Raw genomic sequence first — 22874 nt, forward strand, 5'->3', positions numbered from 1 at the left:
TTACCAAGGCACTTATTTCACTTCTCAGAATACACAACACTGGGCTCTGAAACAAGGCATTCAATGAAATTTTCACCTTCCTTATAGGTTACAGGCTTCAGGCTTTATAGAGTCCCAAATGGCTTATTTAAACAAGTTCAAATTCAATTAAATGAAGCATGTTATATTTTTGTCATCATTCAAACATCAGGGGTAAATTACAATGAAGAGCCTGACTCCATTTTCTGATGTTTGACTGCTAACAGCTTTTAAGCCTCACCCTTCACTCTCCCCTTATGCCTCACATCTAGGCAAGTTGATAAGAAAGCCTTAGTGCTCTCTCCTTTAGTGCCAGCAGGTGTTTCAAACCATACAAGCCCCTGCCCACACACAGAAACCCTTACCCGAGCCCCATCCCTAACCATAATTAAAATTCTAAGCCAGTCTCCTTTCTTTGCTCTCTCAAGCAATTTTTGAATCAACTTGTGAGGCTTGTCTGCTCTCTCCAGAAAGCTGCATTATGTAAGTAATAAACATTTTTGTACCCTCTTAGTGCATGTGTGGTACCATCAGTCTTGACCTCTGAACCAAATTTGGGTGAGGGTTCACCCTGTTTCTGCATGATGGTCACAACATATGTCTGTTATGTCTCTTCTCATGGTCTCAAGGTAACTCCTGCAGCTCCAAACAACATGCCCTTATATACTTGCATCACAAACATAAAGGATTGGGATGCATGGTGAATGGATTTCACTTTATTGGTCCTCTATCTAATCGCAAAGGAAAATCTTTCCCTGAAACCCACCCAGAAAATTTTTTGATGTATCTTATTGACCATCACAGCGTTACATGTCTACCCCTAAAGCAGTCACTGACAAAGAATAACATTGCCTGAAACCAATCATGAGGTGCTACCCAGGGCTTGCCACTCACTGAGCAATGTGTAGGTTGTGTTAGCAAAAGAGTGGGCTTTGTTGTTGGTTATTAACCAACAATATCTGCCACAGGAATGTTGATACAGTAACTTTACAGATATTTTATGTAGAATTTTTGCAGATGTGTCAGTATATTTTGTACTGTATTATTTTATACACTATTTTTCTGCTTGGCTGTTAAAATTGTGTTGGCTTCACAAAATGAACCTGGGAGTTGTCCCTCTTTTTCTATGCTGTGGAATATACATCTTTAACTTATAATGTACATCTTTTACTTATCATAATATACCTTCAAAAGTTATACTACTTTATGTATAATGCAAGAATCTCACAAGGAATTGCTCTTGGATATTAAACAAAAATAACATAGAAATGTCAGTGCCATCTCTTTGCAGCTATACTTATAAATAAGATGGGCCAATAGCATTCTTTTTGATAATATATTTTTCTCATTGGGTGTGATTATAGCTACACAAAATTATCTGGGGAGTTTTTCATATTTTTCAGTGGCTGAAATAACATACACCACCATAATTATCTGATTTTAAAGGTTAAATCCAAATTAACATGGAATCATCTTTGTACTTTCAAAGATTGACTGTAACTATGATTCTAACATTTGGAGTGCCCCAGGATTCAGTCCACTGTTTTCTACTCATCTCTATATGACTCTCTTCTCCCTTGGGGGTCTCATTCAGGTCCACGGTTGTTAAATACCATCAGTAGATTTCCAAATTTATATTTCCAACACGATTTCTTCCCTGTGTTCCAGACCTTTAAATCCCAGAAGGCCTACTTGATATCCCTACCCTGGTTGCTAAGAGACATCACAAACCACATCTCTGAAACAGTACTCTTGGGCTGGACATGGTGGCTAATGCCTATAATATCAGCACTTTGGAAGGCCGAGGTGGGAGGACTGCTTAAGCTGAGGAGTTTGAGACCAGCCTGGGCAGCATAGTGAGACCCTGTCTCAAAAAAATAAAAATAGAAATAAAAATAAATTTAAAACTAAAAAATTTAAAAATATATAAACAGTACTCTTGCTTTTTCCTTTCTTTTCCCAATCTTCTCCGTCTCAGAAATGGTACCACCATTCACCCACTTGGCTCAAACTTAAAAACTATAGGTCACCCTTATCTCCTTTCTTTTTCTCAATCTTTACATCCCCTTAGCCAAACAATCTATAATGCCTGTCAAGTTTACTTTCAAAATATATTCTCAGCCTCTCCCCAGATGAACACCATTCCACATATTACTGGAATTGGTGTTCATCTCCAATAACACCACTTTAGACTAAACCAAATCTTGATCATTACTTGCTTTGTCAGCTGCAACAGCTTCCACACTATTATCCCTATTTACATTCTTAATCTCCATATAATCTCTATTCCATGCCACATTCAGAGTAAAACGTTTCAGATCTGATGACGCTATCACTAAAAAACAAAAAACAAAAAACAAAACAAAACACTACAATGTCACCTACTCACACCTAGAATAAAATTCAATCTTCTTACTATTGCTTCTGAGGCCATGCAACATAATATCTTTGTTTATGTATGTTCTCAACATCATCTCATTCCACTTTCTTCCAAACTTACCATGCTCTAGTCACACTAAGATCTTTTCTTTCTTTCTTTATTTCTTTCTTTTTCTTTCTTTTTCTTCTTTCTTTCTTTCTTTTTCTTCTTTCTTTCTTTCTTTTTCTTTCTTTCTTTCTCTCTCTCTCCTTCCTTCCTTCCTTCCTTCCTTCCTTCCTTCCTTTCTTCCCCCCTTCCTCCCTTCCTTTCTTTCTTCTTCTTCCGCCTCTTCTTTTTATTTTTTTTGAAACAGCATCCCGCTCTGTCACCCAGGCTGGAGTGCAGTGGCGTGATCTCAGCTCACTGCAACCCCACCTCCCTGGGCTCAAGTCATCCTCCTCCCACCCCAGGCTCTCAAGCAGCTGAGACCACAGGTGTGCGCCACCACGCCCAGCTAATTTTTTGTATTTTTAGTAGAGATGGCTTTTCTCCATGTTGCCCAGGCTGGCCTTGAACTCCTGAGCTCAAATGATCCGCCTGCCTCGGCCTCCTAAAGTGCTGGGATTACAGGCCTAATCCCAGCCGTGCCTGGCTGGGATCTTTTCTATTCCTTGGATATTTGAAGCTTTTTCTACACAAGACTTTTGCTATTGGAGTTCTAGATCTCAGCTCAAATGTCATCTCAAAGAGACGTTCCCTACATGCCTTATATACAGGGGAGAATCTCAATTCCCTGTAGAATCCCTATCTCTCGTATCAACTTATATTATCTTGATAGCACATATTACTATTTATTTATTTATTGAGACAGGGTCTCACTCTGTCACCCAGGCTGGAGTGCAGTGGTGTGATCATGGCCAACTACAGTCTCAATCTCTTTGGCTCAGGTAATCCTCCCACCTCAGCCTCCTGGGTAGGTGGGACCACAGGCACACACCACCATGCCTGGCTAGTTTTTGCATTTTCTTTTAAAATTAGAGACAGGGTTTTGCCATGTTGCCCAGTCTGGTCTTGAAGTCCTGGGCTCAAGTGATCTGCCCGCCTTGGCCTCCCAAAGTGCTGGGATTACAGGCGTGAGCCACTGCTCCTGGCCAAGTATTGTTTTCAAGAAAGATGAGATTCTATTGAATATGTCCATCTTTAAAAGGAAAATTTGCCCAATTGCATTTAAGTTTACAAGTGGTGGACTCTGGGTGGCTGCTACTAATTAGTCAACACCCTGAAGCTGATGTTATGGAGCGTTCTATTTTTCTCCCTCTCCATTCTCCTTAACCTCCTCTCTCCTCAACATTAGGCTTTTGGCTGGGAATAGCCATGCTTTTACAACATAAGACACATCATCTTCTAGAACACTGCTTTTTCCTTGAGATTGCTATTGTCATATTGTAAACTATAGCAGTGTTCATATTTGTTTGATTTATTCTTATAACATTCATAGGTGAGGGCCTGTTTTTTGTGTCTCTAAGCTCCAGGAATCTTGCATGAAGCTGAAGATGATCCGGCTCTCAGCATGTGAAACCTCACAAAATACCCTTCTGGCTCTCAGCATCCTTCACCTCAGTGAGACCTCAACTGGCTGCTGCTGAAAATAATGCAACAGAATCAGGAAAGAGATGTTCTGCATGTATTTTGGAACAAGGGAGAGCAGACAGATTTCGTTAGAATTTAATCCTGTTGGAGAAAATGGATTGATATAGCTGAGTTCAAAGGGAGTTGGGAAAACAGCATTAAATTTTAGAGATTATAGCAAGTTTGTTTAATTTCATTTACTAATTTATTGACCAAATAGTCATTGATGGCCTAGTGTGTGTTAGAAACTATAATTATATGTTGTCATCTGGTGCACACATTATAATCCAACTGGGTGAGTTTGGTTAGATAAGAGAGCCTAATTGGTTTTTTGTTTTTGTTTTTGTTTTTGTTTGTTTGTTTTGAGACGGAGTTTCGCTCTTGTTGCCCAGGCTGGAGTGCAATGGAGCAATTTCAGCTCACTGCAACCTCTGCCTACTGGGTTCAATCGATTCTCCTGCCTCAGCCTCCCGAGTAGCTGGGATTACAGGCGCCTGCCACAATGCCTGGCTAATTTTTCGTATTTTTAGTAGAGACAGGGCTTCACCATGTTGGCCATGCTGGTCTCGAACTCCTGACCTCAGGTGATCCACCCGCCTCGGCCTCCCAAAGTGCTGGGATTACAGGCGTGAGCCACCGCGCCCAGCCAAGAAATCCTAATTTGAAATACAGTGTAGATCAGGGGTGTCTCTGTACCCTTGCACATAGTGTGCCCTTTGGATAAACGCAATTGAAATAACATCAAGATCTATTCTTGTAATTCTCGGAGAAGTGTCAAAGAGACTTTCATGAAAGTCCTTGAGTGACTGAACTGCTCATCACATTAGTCCCAATGGAAATGAATGGGCAGTGGCAAATATTAGGAAAGTGCAGGCAGGGCTTTTCTGATTGCCTACTGATTTCCTCCCTTGAGAGGGACAGGCATTTTGTTTTCTTTTCTTTTCTTTTCTTTTCTTTTTTTGAGATGGAGTCTCGCTCTGTCGCCCAGGCTGGAGTGCAGTGGCAAGATCTCGGCTCACTGCAAGCTCCGCCTCCTGGGTTCACGCCATTCTCCTGTCTCAGCCTCCCAAGTAGCTGGGAATGCAGGTGCCCACCACCACGCCTGGCTATTTTTTTGTGTGTTTTTAGTTGAGAGACGGGGTTTCACTGTGTTAGCCAGGATGGTCTCGATCTCCTGACCTCGTGATCTGCCCGCATCGGCCTCCCAAAGTGCTGGGATTACAGGCGTGAGCCACCGCGCCGGGACAGGCATTTTCTTGGTTGCCCACAAGCCTGACTGAAAGACCACTGGGCTGTCTTGAAGAAAGACAGTGCTTGAGGGCAGGGGGTGTTGGTTACACACTCTAGCCCTCAGCCTTGGGCTGCCCCCATCCCAAGTCCCTTTCCAGTCAACAGTGGATGAAGAACAAAATGGATTCCAAGGACAGACCTCAGGGGCACCAAGCTCTGGATGGTGCTTCTCTTGGGAGGAATAAGTGGGTTAAAAATAGAACTGGACTGGGGCGAGCACTCTTGGGAATGCCTCTGGGCCCCTTCTCTCCCTCTTGGTGTGTTCACTACAGGCTCTCTGCTCCCCAAGGCAGCTGCTGCAAGGCAAGAAGGGAGGCAGGGGTGGTTAGTTAGATCTACCTCAATCTGAGCTAAAGGTGTCCTCGGGTTACCCCACGAGATCCCGCCCAGCTCACCACGATCAACCTTTGTCAAGGGTTTTCTGATCCTAACTAGTACTAAAGAGTGTGCCCTTGACTGCTGTGTCTTCTGTGTAGTGTGTATGTCAGGGCGGTTTGCTCAGAGGTGGCAGCTTAAATCTGTATCTTCCCTCCATCCCACTGAAGTTCAATCTCATTCATTACTGGAGGGCCCTTCCTCTTCCGACCAGTTACCCAAGGATTAGGGGCACCTCTGTGGGGCCTTCAGTACATCGTGATTGTCCCTGCTACCCTCACTGTCCACATGGTTTCTTGAAGATGGGACTGCTCCAGGGCAGGCTGCTCCAGGGATGGTGGGGCATGAGAGGTCAGGTGAGGAAGATGCTTCTTCTACCTAGGCTTGGTGCTCTGATGTCTGGGATCCAGCCTCCTGTGTACCACTAAGCCATTTCCCTGAGTCCTGTCTCCCTGAGGTCCCCTGATGTCCCATGTGCAGAAACTTCCCTTGTGCATTTCTGCCTGCCAAGTCACTGTCCCCTCTCTCCTATGCATAATCCTATCAAGGTGTTTAGGATTCTGGAAAACAGCCAGGCTGTAGCCTGTCTGCTCACAAGACAAATGTTCCCTGAGGTGAAGGGGAGTGGAGGCTGGCTACCTGCTTGGTATGGGCACAAGAATGGGGACAGAGAACAAAAGTGGCCCTGCCCCACCAGCATTCTCACTTCCCTGACAGTCACGATTACCAGGAGAGCCTTGGTTACTTACTTTGGAGTGCTGGAGGGGAAAGGGTCCATCAGAGACATCAGACCCAAAGCTAGGGTTTCTGGATTGGCAGCTAAGGTTTTGTGATACTCGTGTGCTGATAGCTCCTTGGAATTTTTGGAAGATAGGACACAGAGACTTGGAAGTGTTATAGTACATTTTAATGTGGTTCTCAATGTGTGGTTTCTGGACCAGAAGCATCAGGATCTTGTTACAAATGCAAATTATCAGGCCCCACCCAGACTTCCTGACCCCAGAAGTTCCGGAAGTGGGGCCCAGCAGGTGTTTCTGATGCACACTGAAGTTTGAGAACTTTTGTTTTCATCCATAGTGTAATGTGAACAAATAACCCTAGTTCTCATTATAGTTGGTTCATTTAGGGCTTCACAATATACCCTGATGTCCACTGGAATGTCTGAAGGTCTGTGCATAGCTTTTTATATAGCTCAGTGTGATTACCCAACATATCAGGGCTTTTTTCACAGTAACCTGCCTGAATCTTTGTCCAGAATCACTAAAATTGGCTGTCAATTCTCCCTTCATTCGGGGATGGGGACATGTAGGTAAAGGCAGTAAGTGAGGTGTTTGTGGGAAGAGCCTGAGCTTTGGCACCAGAGAGAACTGGGTTCAAATACCTGCTCTGCTATTCACTAGCTGTGCAACCTTGAATAAGTTTCTGAATTTCTTCAGGCCCCAAAAAGTGTTGGTTGCCTTCCCCTACCCTCGGGATTCTGTTTATGATGCTGGGGTAATGAGTATAAGGGATGCCTCTCAATTGCCTACTCATACAATTGAGTGCCTTCTATGTGAGACTTTATGGCCATTATCCTGTTGGTAACCATCACATCTCTGTAAAGTTATAGGTATAATAGCTACCCCCGCCCTTTAACAGTTCTTCAAGGAGAATATTCTACTCTATTTTACAGATGGAGCAACTCAGTCACCTACCCAAAGTCATTCAATTGGGAGTTGGTAAAGCCTGGGTTCAAACTCCAATTTGCCTGGCACTAAACTCCATGCTTTTTATACTATAACACAGTGCCTTAACCTTTTACCCTTACCAATTAATAGCAGTTAATAGGGTATGCCAATACCTTGACCCATAAAATTGACACTAATGGAGGAAATTTGAGTCATAGAGACAGTATGGTAGAAAGGGAAGTGGGTTGACATGCCAAAAGTGTCAGGCTTCGTTGCTATGGATAGTATTGGTGCTAGGAAAGGAAATGGCAGGGGAGGGTTGGGGACATGGCTCCTAGGGGTGTTGGCCTGGCAAAACCTGCAGAGACAGAGATGCAGGAGATGGACAGCATGTGATGGTTGGCATGTCCCCTATCCCCACCCCCACCAAGGCTCTTGCCATCAAAACTTCCACTCTCATTCAGCTGCGAGTAGTGGCTCCAACTCAGACCCTTACTGTGGAAACCTCTGCAGATAATATGCAGGGATGAGAAGCACCTGTCAGGCATCACAGAAGAGAACAATAGACTGATGGATACGTATGCTTCTGTATTCCTGTGGGGGCATGAGAGCTGCGCGTGATCAAGGCTAAGTGACTGGACTAATGAACAATGTAAAATAAAGGAATTTTTCTTGATAAAAACATGTTTCAAATGAGGAGAGTGCCCTGATATCTGGTAGAAGCGGAGGCTTTGTCCTCTCACGGGGCCAGCTCTCACTTACATGCAGAATGCAAGAAAGAACCAGGCCAACACCCCTAGGAGCCATGTCCCCAATCCTCTCCTTCTGCTAATTCCTTTTCAAGCGCCAACTCTAGAAACCAAGACACACAGGAAAGAATCAAGGAGATTTAAATCCACTCTCTTGGGAAATCATTTTCCTGAGACCCTTCTGATTATCAAAATAGACTGCATTTATCAAAAAAGAACTATGAAAAACAATTCACACCATCCATAATCCCAAAACCTGGAGGTGACTGCTGTTTATACTTTGATGTATTTACTTTATATATACACACCTATTTACAGATATACGTACATATATATCAAGACAGGAAACAGTACACATTCTGTTGTGGCCTCAACTGTAGAAGTAATGGCTCCAATCTGGAGCCTCCTGTGGCGGACTCTGTACCAAGCCTGTGGTAAGGTATAAGGATAGGGAGAAACACTTTTTGGGTGGTAGACGAGTAGTTAGATGTAGATATATAGAGAGATAGAGAGATAGGGGTAGAGAAATTTACTTACCAAAACAGAATGGCACATATTTCTTTCCGACGTTCATTTTTCTCTTAACAGTAAGACACAAGCACAGTCTCATATTCTTAATTTTTGATGTCGTGATATTAAATGGCTTTGTAACATTTTGTCATGTCAACATTTCACAATATACTTACCTAGCTCTATCTTACTGGGTACTTAGATTGTTTCCAAATTTTTATTTTCACTCCCAACATCGTTAGTGTGCAGTCTTCTGTATCATGGCCAAGAGTGAATGTTATCACTAAAAATATCTTAGCCAGTTTGAAAGATATCTTGTTTTAATTTATACAGGCTGAACATCTGTAATCCAAAAATCCAAAACCCGAAACGCTCCAAAACCCAAAACTTTTTGAGTGCCGCCATGATGCTCAAAGGAAATGCTCGTTGGAGCAGTTCAGATTTTTCAGATTAGGGATGTTCAACTGGCAAATATAAGGCAAATATTCCAAAATCTAAAAAAAAAAAAAATCTAAAATCCAAAACACTTCTGGTCCCAAGCATTTCAATGGGATACTCAACCTGCGTTTCTTTGTTTACTAGGGAGATGGAACATTTTTTTCAAGTTGCTTATCTATTTGCAATCCTTCTGGCATGACTTTGCTATTCATGTCCTTATTCCAGCTTATTCAGGGAATATTCATCTTGTTTGTATTTATTTGATAGTAAAAATATCACCTTAACTCTTTGTTATATTTAAGATTGCAAATACTTTCCTTTGTTTGTAGTTTACCTGTAAATTTGTGTCTGGTAGCATTTTAGTGGTCAGATATATTAAATGTTTTTATATGGAAATATTTTTCTCCACTGCCATTTCTTCTTTTTCTTCTATTCTTAGGAAGGTCTTTATTTTGAGATAAGATAAACAGCCATTATATTTGATTCTATATCTTTTATAGTTTTTTTTAAAAAAAAACTTAACTCTAATTATCCTTGAATTTATTTTGGTAGTGTGAGGTAGGCGACTAAGTGTATTTTCTCCCAAATAACTAACCTAGTATCTTAGTATCTCAGCATCATATTTTTTCTAATTTATTTTTTTGAGACAAGGTCTCCCTCTGTTGCCCAGGCTAGAGTGCGGTGGTATAATCATGGCTCACTGCAACCTCAAACTCCTGGGCTCAAACAATCCTGCCACCTCAGCCTCCTGGGTTGCTGGGAATACATGCATGTGCCACCATGGCCAGCTAATTTTTTTTTTATTTTTATTTTTTGTGGAGATAGGGTCTTGCTATTTTGCCCAGGCTGGTCTCAAACTCCTGGCCTCAAGTGATCCACCTGCCTTGGCCTCCCAAAGTGCTGGGATTACAGGCATGAGCCACCATGCCTGGCCCTCAGCATCATTTTTAAACGTTCCATTCTTTCCCCACTCATCTGAAAACAACATCCTTATCAAATACCAAATATATATATATATATACACACACACGCATACTGTATATACATAATGTATATACACATACACATACATACTGCTGTATATATTTGTGTGTATACTGTGTCTTGTCCTTTGAACTGTTGCTCTATTCTTATACCCACCTAACACCTGATTCTAGCTTTCTAATACATTTTAGCAAATGCAGTGCACGTTATTATTCATTATTCATTTTTCCCTAAACTTTCCTTGTAGTCATCACCCATGTATTCTCTCAGTTGAAGCTTTATAATCTAATTCTGTATTCCTTTGAGTCCAAGATGTGCTTCTTGCAATTGGATTCTGTGAGACTTACCCCATAGCTTCACAATTCATTCTTTTTTTCTTTTTTTTTTTTTGAGGCGGATCTCGCTCTGTCGCCCAGGCTGGAGTGCAGTGGCAAGATCTCGGCTCACTGCAAGCTCTGCCTCCCGGGTTCACGCCATTCTCCTGCCCCAGCCTCCCAGGTAGCTGGTACTACAGGCGCCCACCACCACACGTGGCTAATTTTTTGTATTTTTAGTAGAGACGGGGTTTCACCCTGTTAGCCAGGATGGTCTTGATCTCCTGACCTCGTGATCCGCCCGCCTCAGCCTCCCAAAGTGCTGGGATTACAGGAGTGAGCCACTGCACCCGGCCTCTTTTTTTCTTTTTAACCCAGTCTGAGTAGATTTCTGTTCCTTAAGGTTTTATCTCACCTTACTCTCTCTCTCCACTTCCTCTTTCTATGATCTTATCTGAACAGCTGACATCTGTCATCTTTAGAAAGAAGTCCAGATTAATATAAATAAAAAGCTAACATTGGACGGGTGTGGTTGCTCACGCCTATAATCCCAGCACTTTGGGAGGCTGAAGCAGGCAGATCACTTGAGGTCAGGAGTTCGAGACCAGCCTGGCCAACATGGTGAAACCTTGTGTCTACTAAAGATACAAAAATAGACAAAAATTAGCCAGGTGTAGCAAAAGGGTCAGTATGGCTGAAGTGAATACAGGAAAGTAGTAGATAAGGAGGGAGGGGCATGGGGCTTTCGCAGATTATGGCTGGAAACTTTGCAGGTAAAGATTTCTTGAAATTGGCCATGCACACAGTGGCTCACATCTGTAATCCCAGCACTTTGGGAGGCCAAGGCAGGTGGATCACCTGAGGTCAGGAGTTCGAGGCCAGCCTGGCCAACACGGTGAAACCCCGTCTCTACTAAAAATACAAAAATTAGCCGGGCGTGGTGGCTATCCCAGCTACTTGGGAGCTACTCGGGAGGCTGAGGTATGAAGAGTAGCTTGAACCTGGGAGGCAGAGGTTGCAGTGAGCCAAGATCGCGCCCCTGCACTCCAGCCTGTGCAACAGTGAGACTCTGTCTCAAAAAAAAAAAAAAATTCTTGAAACCCTTCCCAAAAGGCCTTAGATTTGGGAATAGGAACTGTGTATTAATAAGGTTCAGAACCACCTGGCAAAGATAGTTGAGTGTCATGGCTACAATGCACTTAAAGCTGAGGGATGAAGGGAAGGGGTATGAATGGTATTAAGGAAAGTGAGAAGAGAGACAGTTCCATTTAGTTTCTTAAACACACTAATGCACAGTCAAAATGATTCATGGTGCAGAAGAGTTTGAGAGCAGAATGACAATGATATGTGATCAGAATAACTAGATGAGGCTACCCTGAAAAAAGTGACATTCGGGCTTAATATTACTGATGAGGTACAGTGCAAACTGGCCTTGGTTTTGATCTTCCAAAAGGCATGCTGCCACAACATCCATCTGCCCCACAAGTGGGCTGGATAAAACTCAAGTTATTTTAAGAATATTGAAGAATATTTATAAGGCAACTACATACAAGATAGAAGAGTACAGAAGTCAGATTTCTGTAACCATTTAATGTAAGGCATGTGCTTTAAAAAATCTATTGCTTCTGCAAAAGGCAGATGTATAGTGGTTAACTGCATGGTCTTTGGCGGGCAAACAGAACTGGGTTCAAATGTCCATTTTGCCACTTAATCCTGTGTGACTTTGGTTAAGTAACCAACTCAAGCCTCAGTTATCCCATCTGTAAACTGGAAATGATACCCCCAACCTCAGAGAGTTGGTGTATTAAATGAAATAAGGTGTTTAAAGTGCACAGCACTGTAACTGCTCAATAAAATTATGGATTTTTCCTACTAAAGATGCATTGTATGGCAAGATTTCTCCTGTTCATTATGCATACCTCTTGAAATTAAAGGGACCCAAACTTACACTGCTATCAAAATACATGCAGACAGTAAAAACAAAGGAAAGGAAAAACATTTCATCAGAATTCTAAAGGCAGTTCTGGCATTCAAAAAGTATACACATTGAAGTTAAAAAGATGACCCTCCAAGTTGACTTTTTAGATACACTGTAACCCTCACAGCAACATATATCGAACCACTCTTCCTAATTATCAGTCAACTTAAAGTGCTTCTTTCAGAGGCCTCATGAGGTGGCAGTTATGAAGGCCATTTTTTGACTTAATTACAAGCTATTAAACGTCTTTCAGAAAATGAAACCCTATTATTCTGGAACTATGGAGGGAGCCAATGTCTAATTCTTTCTCCCACCAAAAATACCTCTCATGTAAAAAGGAGTATGTTTATGTATGTGTTGTTGTTTTATCCAATTATATAAAAATTGAGCATTAGACTAGATTGTAAGGAATTTAAAGGAAATTCACAAAATGGATAGCTCCTCCCCTTGCCCCACCATATCCCTGAGGTATATCTCACTCAGAATGAAATGAACTTCAACAATTAGTATAGTTCATCAATGCAGACAGACATACGCGGAAAGTACGTTTGTTACGATGTTCTTACATTTGTTAGATTTCCATATTTTGTTTTTGATGTTTTCTTGTAATTTCCATGACTACGTAGGTCCCCCTATTTGAGGTGTCTGTACTAAAGGTTCTGTACTAGTGCCTTCCTAATGACGGGACTTGGTTAAGTTGCAGATCTATGAGATCCTATGATTCCTGTTGACAATCCAAGAGACTAGAATTCAAGAAACTTAGATTATACAATTAAGTCTAAGCTCTTAAGGCTGAGCATATGGAATAAAAATGAGGTTATCCATAGTGGTATGGAATGTATGATCTTTATTAATTTTTAATCCATCAATCTAAAATCACACATACTAGATCAAACAGAAGTACCACAGTATGCTTTATTTTGCAGGTATTAATTGGTTCTCTAAATCGATACATCCAAAACTTTAGTTAGCAGCAAGCATCAGTTCTTTCAAAGCAGCTTAGGTGAAAAACAATTCTTTACATTCACCAGTTCAAAGTCGTACTGTCTGATCCACTGTTGTATTGACATAAAATTGAACTCAGTAGGCAAAGCTAATTGAACACTCAGCTCATAGATTTTGAGCTTCCTTTATCTTATTGGAGTTGAAGCAGTTTTTAACCCTCTGTTAATATTCTGTATTTTAATTCTCAAAGAATTAAACACACATATTTTCTAATTAATTAAGATAGAGCCATGATAACTATTGAGGAATTAGTGATATTAGTCTCATACCCAAAAGGTAGAACACTTTTAAATGAACCCATAATTTTGAATGTATCTGAATTTCCAATTTATATGCTTAGCAAGGTCACAAGCTGATTTTATTAATCTGGCTTCTAGATAATCATCTCAAAAATATGTATTGAAATAAAGCCACTGTTCTTTATGATGACATCATTTTAACCAAATGCTTTTATAACAAACAAGCAGTTGTTCTCAAAAGAGAACATTTTAAAAGAAAACATTCTTTACATTCTTAGCAAATAGAGGAGAGTGTGAATCTGTATGTCAGAGCTATAGAGTTCTAGAGGAGTTGTAGTTGAGCAATCTAACTTTCTACTCCAGTTTTTGAGATGTACATGTTTTTGAGATGTACATATAGAGAAGGCAGTAAAGAAAGATCTTGATAAATTTTCTTTAACAAAAATTTGTAATTCCAGTTATTGGCAAAGGGTTCTGGCATGAGTGAATGGCAGCAATACAGTGGTGAGCTTCTGCATTGTGCTGAGAGGTAGATTGGGACTTAATCCTTGGAATGAATAACCAACTCACTTTATTTAAGGTTCAGGCTTAATTTTTTTAATCCAAAAAAATTTCTGAAGTGAAGGCAGATCTTTGGGAACTTTTGTTTTTAGTTAAATGTAGAGATAAAATAGCTTGATAAAATAAACATCTGCCTTATACTAATGACAGGTGTACAAAGCAGCCATTTGAACCCTAGACAACTTCAACACTGCTTCCAAATAAAAGGGCAATTCAACAGCTGAACCAATCAAGCAGACACAGGGATGAGTGGTCTCCAGTACCTTACTCCAGAAGCCGGAGCCATTAGCAGTCCCTACAGGGATATAAGTCTATATCAAGATCAACAAATGTACAGAATAATCTTAGTCCAGCTTTGGCTAGGCAGGCATCTGACTGATGACATATCAGGGCCCACTAACCTCTAGAGTAAGCACTTGTTGCTGTGAGAAAAAAGAATTCAATATATTAAAAATATCAACTAGAGCATATTCACATAGGGAATGGGAGAGTGCAGGAGGCACACAAAGTATATAGAGTTTCTGTTTTCAGTGCAGGATAAATGAACCTTCTTAACAAGTTAAGGCTCTGAGGGAAAAAAACTTTCTAAACCATAACCTTAATAAACCATAACCCATACAGGTGTTCCAAATCAACACCTTTTTTAAAAAAAGCTGGAGGTCTTACTTCATCCTTCAGTATAAATGTCAAGTCTGAGATAATCAGTATATTCCAAACTCTAGAACAACAACAACAAAAAAAGAAATCTCCTTGTTAAAATATAGTAGCTATTAACAGTAATGAAGAAGACAGCCAAACTTTTGCTATTAAATACAATATCATGAAGCCATTTCTTTCTTAACTAACAGAAAAATACAGATTTAAATAATGCTGATCAGGAGGTGGGGAAAGGAAGTCTTATCATGAACCAAATTTCGTGTCTGCCACCAATGAAAATGAATCCATTATGTTCTTGAATTTATTTCCTGAAGCAAGTTAAATTCTTTAACACCTTTGATTTTGCAAATAACATCAAAGTAGTAAAATATAAGTAACTGTAACATATAAAATTACACATCAGCAAAAATGCTTTCATAATTGGATCCAGGGGCTTAAAATCATTATTTACTTAAAAAATTCTAAGCCACAATTTTTCTTTTAATTATACTTTAACAAAGGAAGAAAAAAAACAGAAAAAAATTGGTCCTAATATATTTTGTCTTAAATAAGTGTACTCATGCCCAAGTTAGCTAGGAACTCACTGAAGTTAGTCTGCATATCTTAAACAATCTATTGCACAGCATGTCCTGGCTTTTAGCCAATGGAAACGTAACTTCTAATTGAAAAAAAAAAACAAACACTAGATTTAACTGATTACACAGACTGATAACCAGTACGACTTTTCCTTCTTCCAATCATATAAGAGATAAAGACAACAATTATAAGGAAGCCCAAGGCCACACCCACTGCAACAGGAATAAGAAAGTTGAGGTCAGAGTCAGCAGAACATTCTTCAGCTGTTAGAAAAGAACAGACAGCAAGGAAAGGAAATTAGTAAAGAATGCAATTAAGTAGTAAAAAGCATGCAAGAAACATGCATTTTGAAAGTGTACATAGCTGTCTTTTATAGCATTACCTCTATTTTCTTATTTGCTCAATATCTCATTATCACTTTATCTAAAATCACACGAAATTCCTCAGTACGAAAAGCAGAAGGTAAGGGAAGAATGGGAAGGGTCCAAAATAGAGAATTGCGCTTGCCTAATATGGGAAGACTTTAGGTTTGATTATCTAATGACACTGGGTTAAGGAGCCATCATCTACACTTAAAACCACTGCCTGTGTATTTCCCTACTCTCTTTCTCTTCGTCACACCTATAATTAAAGTATAAATAAGAATTCTGTATAAGTAATAAAATTTAAGTTAAAAAAGACTTAGGATCAAGAATGTAGTATACATATACATATATATGTGTGTGTATATATATGTGTATATATATGTATATGTGTATATATATGTGTGTGTGTGTATATATATGTGTGTGTATATACATACATATATATATACACACACACACAATTATTTTTAGCTGAGCGGTGGCCTGGAAGAATAACAGCAGTATCTAATGCGTTGCAGTCCATTCCACCGAACCACCAGGAAAGCAACATGTGCAATGTAGATTTTGAGTTCTGGATTCAGACAGAACTGTGTTTAAATCTTGACTCCTTCCAGTACTAGCCAAAGGACCTTGGGCAAGTTATTTAAACTGGGCCTCACTTTCCTCATCTGTAAGAAGGGGATAATAATACCTATAAGGTATTTGAGGATTAAATACAATTACATTTCTAAAGCATCTGATACACATCAAGAGGTCAACAAGTATTCATTCTCTTCTCTTTTCCTCTTATGCTCATGATCCCATCTGAGGAGGATTAGGTTTTGAAGTAGCAAACAGAGATTAAAATAGAAGTGTTTTGGTATATTACTACTGAAAAAGCCCATATTAGTATTAAAAAAAAAAACTTAAGCAAAACATAGTACGGAAGCCCAAAGTGCCCAATTCTGATCTCATAATTTCAAGTGTAAACCAGCTGTTGTTTTACTGTTGAGTGACTAGATTTCATTAGGGGCAATTTTTATCAAAATGCTAATAATAGTTTTGTTGCCCACTTGATATGGAACCTCAATGAATTTCACTCCCCTTTCTGTAAATAATCGTTAAGGTCCTTTCCAGTAATAGCTAATGAAATTAACAAAATGTGTTATCTGGTGTGATTTATGATTAAGCAATAACTTGTACTTTTCTTCTAATTTTAACTTTTCCTCCTCTTGTACTTTTACCATTCATAAAAATGTTGCTACGGTTCTGAGTACACAACACTCATCTCAGTAACCACACGTTAGCCTATGCTGAAAGAATTTACTATATTTTACTGAAAGCTCTCAAAGACTGACAGCTGGGTAACAAGATACACTGTATTGTTAATCAGGAAGTTATAGAGACTCTGATCATGCCCCTATATACATACAATGGGTTAATAATACTTCAATGTGGAAGTCTTCTAGTCTATTAAGCCTTCCTTCTTTATCTATGTTTCATGTCTGTGCTACTCTTATACCATGGAATATGCTTCAACAAGGGCTGATTATCTAGCTCATTTTAATGCCAACAGCTTCTCTTTACACCCCCATCTATGCACTGCCCCACAGGGGCCATCTTGAAGAAACAAGAGCCTAGTTGCTATGCTTCACTGCCTCCCTTCTGAGATTGCTGTTAGCTTACATTTCATAAGTACCACACTGATGACAACACTAAATAGATTTTAATGCTCCAGAGATCAACAAGATGAGGTAGAGAAACACAACACAATCTGTCCTAATTAGTTCATAGAATATTTCTATCTTTCAATACTAATCAGGCATCCAAAGAAGAACAAAACAAGAAACAAAAAAGCAAGTGGCTAAATATGCTTGAATCTTTTCAGTCTATATTGCTGAAAAACAAACAATTATCTTAAAAACTCTAATTACGAAGCCAGTTTAAGTTCTGTTGTAGCCTCTTGGGTCTGTATCATCCCTAGGGAAAAATCACAGGCTTGAGGTACTAACTTCATGCTTAACTTGAACTCAGAGAAATCAGCAACAGTCACATAACCTTTAAAATGCTGATGGTCCTGAGGACATTCTCTACTTCATTCAACTGAAAACCAAGTTTAAGCATATCTGATGGGCATTTATACCACATCAATATTTATTTAATGAACTTTATGCAAAGGCACATTGATGAGTTTAAATCACTATAGTCCTTATACATTGAAACAGAACACCAGTAGTGAAATGACATTTATTAATTCCATTAAGACACAACTACATATTTTATTCTTATAATGGCCATGTTAATAAGTTCAAGGCATACTTCAAGGTTAGGATCAAAATTTGGCCAGGGCTTCTTTAGACCTTAAAACATTGCACGTTGATGTTCTTTTGAACAAGTTTGTCTCCAGGACCAGTAAATATGACACTTTGGATTTTAAGCTGATTAAAGAGAACAGGTTTTATTAATAAAGACTGATCTCAAAATGCTGGGATTGATAAAAGAATTAAAGTTTCAACATATCAATTTTAAGAAGCAAAGTGTTTCAACAACTGAGAGGTAAGAAAACCTTGTTATTTGCATGTATTTTTATATAATCAATCAGGTTGCAGATTCTAAAATTGCTCATATCCAGCATGATGGTGCTTGAGACCAATAAAATAAGCCAGCAACACTAGAATAAGTACTCCTGCCAAGGCAGCTCCCACCGCTATGGGCACAAGGAAGTTGTCGTCATCTGCACTGCAGTCTTGAGCTAGATGTGGAGAAAGGACAATTGAGAACAGAAACAGTGACAAACTTTCAAATCTGTGTATTTTGAGTAAAATGACAGCACTCCCTAACACGCATATTTTGGTTTTTTATACCAAGGTAACAAGTCATTGGCATTTCATTATCAGCAAATGAGATGTTCCACAAAAGTGATTTTCCAAATAACCAAATAATACACTTTTAAGTACCAAGTAAAAATGCAGTCATTTTGGATGAAAAATGTATAACATGGTCACATACTTCCCAGATTTCTTAAACAGAACATAATGAACAAATCTAATTAGCCTTGCCTTGATGATCAGGCCGTGAGCTTTCAGAGGCAAACTGTTATGATGTCGAAGAAGCACAATGCTTCAAATATTGCTGTTAAGTATTAACTCACTGAATGAACAACTATACAAAGCAGACATAAGAACTCAATACATTACAATCTGGGATCATTTACTAATGGGAAAAGAGATATAAGAGATATAAGTGGGCCCTGATGACATAACTGTTTGCCTCAAGATGCTCAGTCTAGTGTGAGAGTCAGACAAGAAAAATCAGTGGTTATAATTTCAAAATGTGTTGTGGTAGGAGTAGGCAACACAAAGTGCCATGGAAAAATTTCAGAGGCACACTCAAGTTCAGCCTTATTACATAAGACACACTTTGAAAAGGTGACACTTGAGCTGAGATTTTAAGAATGAATAGGAATTAATGATGCAAGTAATGGGGGAAGGGCATTCCAGGTATAAGAAATAGCACAGACAAAAATATGGAGAGTAAAAAGACATAGCACTTCAAGGGAAACGCAAGCAGGTTGGCAGAGCTAGAACAATGGATCAAAAGGTATTTTTGGCTGGATAGAAGGCAGAAAAAGTGTGCAGGGACCCAGGTCACAAAGGTACTATATGCTCTTAGGTAGTCTGGCCTTATCCTGATGAAAAAAAAATTCAGCAGCAGGATATTAAGCAGGATTTCATTTCAGAAGTTATGGCAGATGGAGGTAGTAAGGTAGGACATATCTTTATCACTAGAGTCCAGGTAACCAATAATATTGTCCTGAGCTGGATTAATGAAGTGCAGAAGAGAAGCAGAAGGCACAGACTGGAGATCAAATTAGAAGGCAAAATTGACCAAACGGATGTAGGGGGTGTACGAGGAGGAGATAATAGAATGGTTTCCAATTCCACACTTGACTGATTATGTAGATGCTGGTGCCATTCTATAAAAGAGGAAGAATATATGCATTTCAGTTTTTTGTAGTTATATGGAACAGGTGGTAAAAAGGATACGTGGAAGAGAGAGATGCTCAGTTTTAGATATGTGAGTTTAAGATATCTGTGTCCTTAGTTGAGCATGGTAGCTTACGCCTGTAGTCCTAGCTACTTGGGAAGCTGAGATGGGAGAACTGTTTGAGCCCAGGAGTTCAAGACCAGCCTGGGCAGCATATCGAGAACCCATCTCAAAAAAAAAAAAAAAAAAATCACTAGGTCCTAACCAAGTGGCTATATGAACCTAAGTGGTAGTTAAAACATGGGCAAGAACATTTCTCAGTAAGGGGAAGTAGAATAAAAAGAGGATCAGAGACAAAAACCCTTGGGAACACCAATACCTGTGGGATAGACAATGGAGTAGGAAAAAGATGTAAAAGGGCAGATAGAAAATGGCGCCAGAGAAGCTAAGGATGGAAAGTTTCAATTAGGGTGGAAAGACAGCAAATAATAGTAGAAAGCTTTGAAACATGTCCATTGCCTCTAGCAATATGAAGGGTGGGAGATATGAGTAAAATTGCTGCAGGTTTAAGAGGGAATGGGAAGCGATTGGTTAGGACATCAAGAACTTGGGCAGGGTAACAAATACAATACTCATTTTGAGAAGTTTAGAATGATTAAGGCAGGACAAAAGGGAGGTAATTAGAAGGGGGACATAGGGACAAGAAAGGATAGCTTAAGGTTAGAAGAACTTAAATAGGATGAGGGAAACAGCCATTAGCAATTGACAGAAGATGCTGAATGGTACAAGTTCTCCTACAAGTTAAGAGATTGAATTCCAAAAGCGTAAGACATAAGAACTCAATACATAACAATCTGGGGTCACTTAGTAATGGGAAAAGAGATATAAATGGGCCTTGATGACATAACTGTTTGCCTCAGTTTAACCAGGAAAAGAAAACCTACTCTGAGACTGGAGAGGAGGAAGGAATGCTACAGATGGATACGCTTGCAGGAAAGAAGTTAACTGCTATTTCTATTTCCCATTTCCTGTGTCTTGTTGCCCTAGTTCTCTGCCTAGCTTGCAGTCTACCAGGGACTGATAAATCAGATAACTAAGCTTATTAGAATTGTATCAAAGATAGGACAAATAGGCTGCATGGCAACTCTGATTATGCTTGCATTCAAGAAATGTGCCAAGCTTTCCCCGCCGCCCCCACTAGCCTCTGGGGCAATAACTAGGAACAAAATGCAACCCTGGAGTTTATAAACTTTTCTGACATTGACTTGGGCTGCCAGTTCAATTATTTGTTTTACTTGCTTCTTGGTTCTGTTAAGAATCCAGAGAGCTGAGGTTGCCAGATGTGACCTGTGAATAGATGGTGTTAAGAATCCCCAGTTAGCACCTCCCCTACAATTTCCCAAATTACCACCCAGCCCATAAACTATTAGGTGACATGTACCATAAAGTATTATGCCGTGGGTTTAATATAACTTGGTTTTTTAAAAATTCATTAGTAGATTAATTTCTTATTCTGGCAACAGACTCATAGTTCTCTCTTTCCCAAATTGGGTATTTGACCTAGTACTGAAACGACTTTCATAAATACTGCCAATAAGGCTTTCATGTAAGACAAATATTCCCAGAGTAGCTCAAAAAGGCAATTCCGCTAATACAAAGATCTTTCTAGATACTGTCACTTACTTAAAATGCTCTCAATTAGTATGTGAAATATTAATTTATAATAACTATTGATTGTATGAATTCAACCTTTAAAAATTATTTAGTTAATGGAAAAAATGTTGGTAAAACAGTAACTTTAATGGGATCACATTCTGAAGAAAAGAAAATCTCATCCTATAAGTCATTTTGATCTGATCTACTTGCCTAATGTATACTTAACGCTGTATTGAAAATGCTTCTGGGGAAAAGAGAAGTGTATTTGAAGAAGAATTTAATAGCCACAGAAGCAATAAAGATTTTTAAAGATTAAAAAGTTCCATGGCCACTAAAATTTCAGTAAGAAGTTTCATGTAGATTAAAAATGCTGTTAATCTTCAATTTTCTGCCAGTTCAGACATTTTTCAAACACAATTTTCAACACAAGAACTGGAAAGCTGAGGTATACATTTACAACAAAAACTAATAAAACTTCTCTTAAAAACCAGTTGAGGCCAGGCACAGTGGTTCATGCCTATAATAACAGCAGTTCAGGAGGTCGAGGTAGGCAGATCACTTGAGGTCAGGAATTCGAGACCAGCCTGGCCAACATGGCAAAACCCCATCTCTACTAAAAAAATAAAAAGGTAGCCAGGTGTGGTGGCACTCGTCTGTAATCCCAGCTACTTGGGAGGCTGAGGCATAAGAATTGCTTGAACCTGGGAGGCGGAGGTTGCAGTGAGCTGAGATCACACCACTATACACACTCCAGCCTGGGCAACAGAGCGAGACTCCATCTCAAACAAAACAAAACAAACAAACAAACGAGTCAAAACTTCTTTTTGGAAGGATCAACATTAAGAAGCACATTCTTAGGTGATATTTTGTTATATACATTTTATATCTATAATCAAACTGTGTTAAGTAAATCACATGCATCTGAAAAGATTCGTGAAGCTACTCAGTATCATTCATGAATATCTATACCAGTTTCAAATACAAGAAATGGTGATTATTAACGCAGAAAGTTAGCTACCAGGGTAAAAGAAAAGGAGATGGGTGGAAGATGAGCCCAAGACAATTTAACATTATCTACCTAAATAAACAGATGAAATACTATCATCTTAAAAATGTCCAAGTCTTATAAGAATTCCTCCTGAAAAACTGCAGGAAACTTAAGTGGTACATTTTACACTGAACTTATAGTATGTTCTTGATACGTAACAAGTAGCTTATCAGATTCCTTCTAAAATACTAAGATGTATGAAATACTATGATGCATTCCTCTGAAATGCAAATTATCACTCAAAGAAATGAGTAGCAGGATTTTAAAGCCCCTACCCACTGGATGAAGAAATTGAGACACTAGAAGTTAAACAACTTGGCCAAAGACAATGGTAGTTAACGGCAGAGTTTGCAGCCGTGATGACTAACTGGCATTCACATGGCTTAACTGGGTAATTCAGAGAAAAGTTACCAGCTACATTGCTAAGTTTTCTTATGTGATATAGTAAGGTGACTAGGTAAGTATCCGTATATGGAAACTGGAAGGCTCA

General features: G+C 39.3%; 1 protein-coding gene across 2 annotated transcripts in view; it reads right to left on the bottom strand.

Annotated features, from left to right (window-relative positions):
• Nucleotides 1-13138: 13138 nt before the first annotated feature.
• The window catches only part of LAMP2 (lysosomal associated membrane protein 2), a 43430-nt gene continuing 33694 nt past the window's right edge, over nucleotides 13139-22874 (bottom strand). Inside the window, exon 9 of one of the 2 annotated variants that reach the window (XM_003823141.5) lies at nucleotides 13139-15612. In XM_003823141.5, the coding sequence (XP_003823189.1) occupies nucleotides 15470-15612 (143 nt within the window). In that variant the 3' untranslated portion in view covers nucleotides 13139-15469. Of the gene's footprint in view, nucleotides 15613-17926; nucleotides 18446-22874 lie in introns of those variants that run through there. The other variant, XM_003823140.6, reaches the window with a different exon arrangement.

The sequence above is a fragment of the Pan paniscus genome, chromosome X (assembly GCF_029289425.2).
Source record: "Pan paniscus chromosome X, NHGRI_mPanPan1-v2.0_pri, whole genome shotgun sequence".
NCBI lineage: Eukaryota > Metazoa > Chordata > Mammalia > Primates > Hominidae > Pan > Pan paniscus.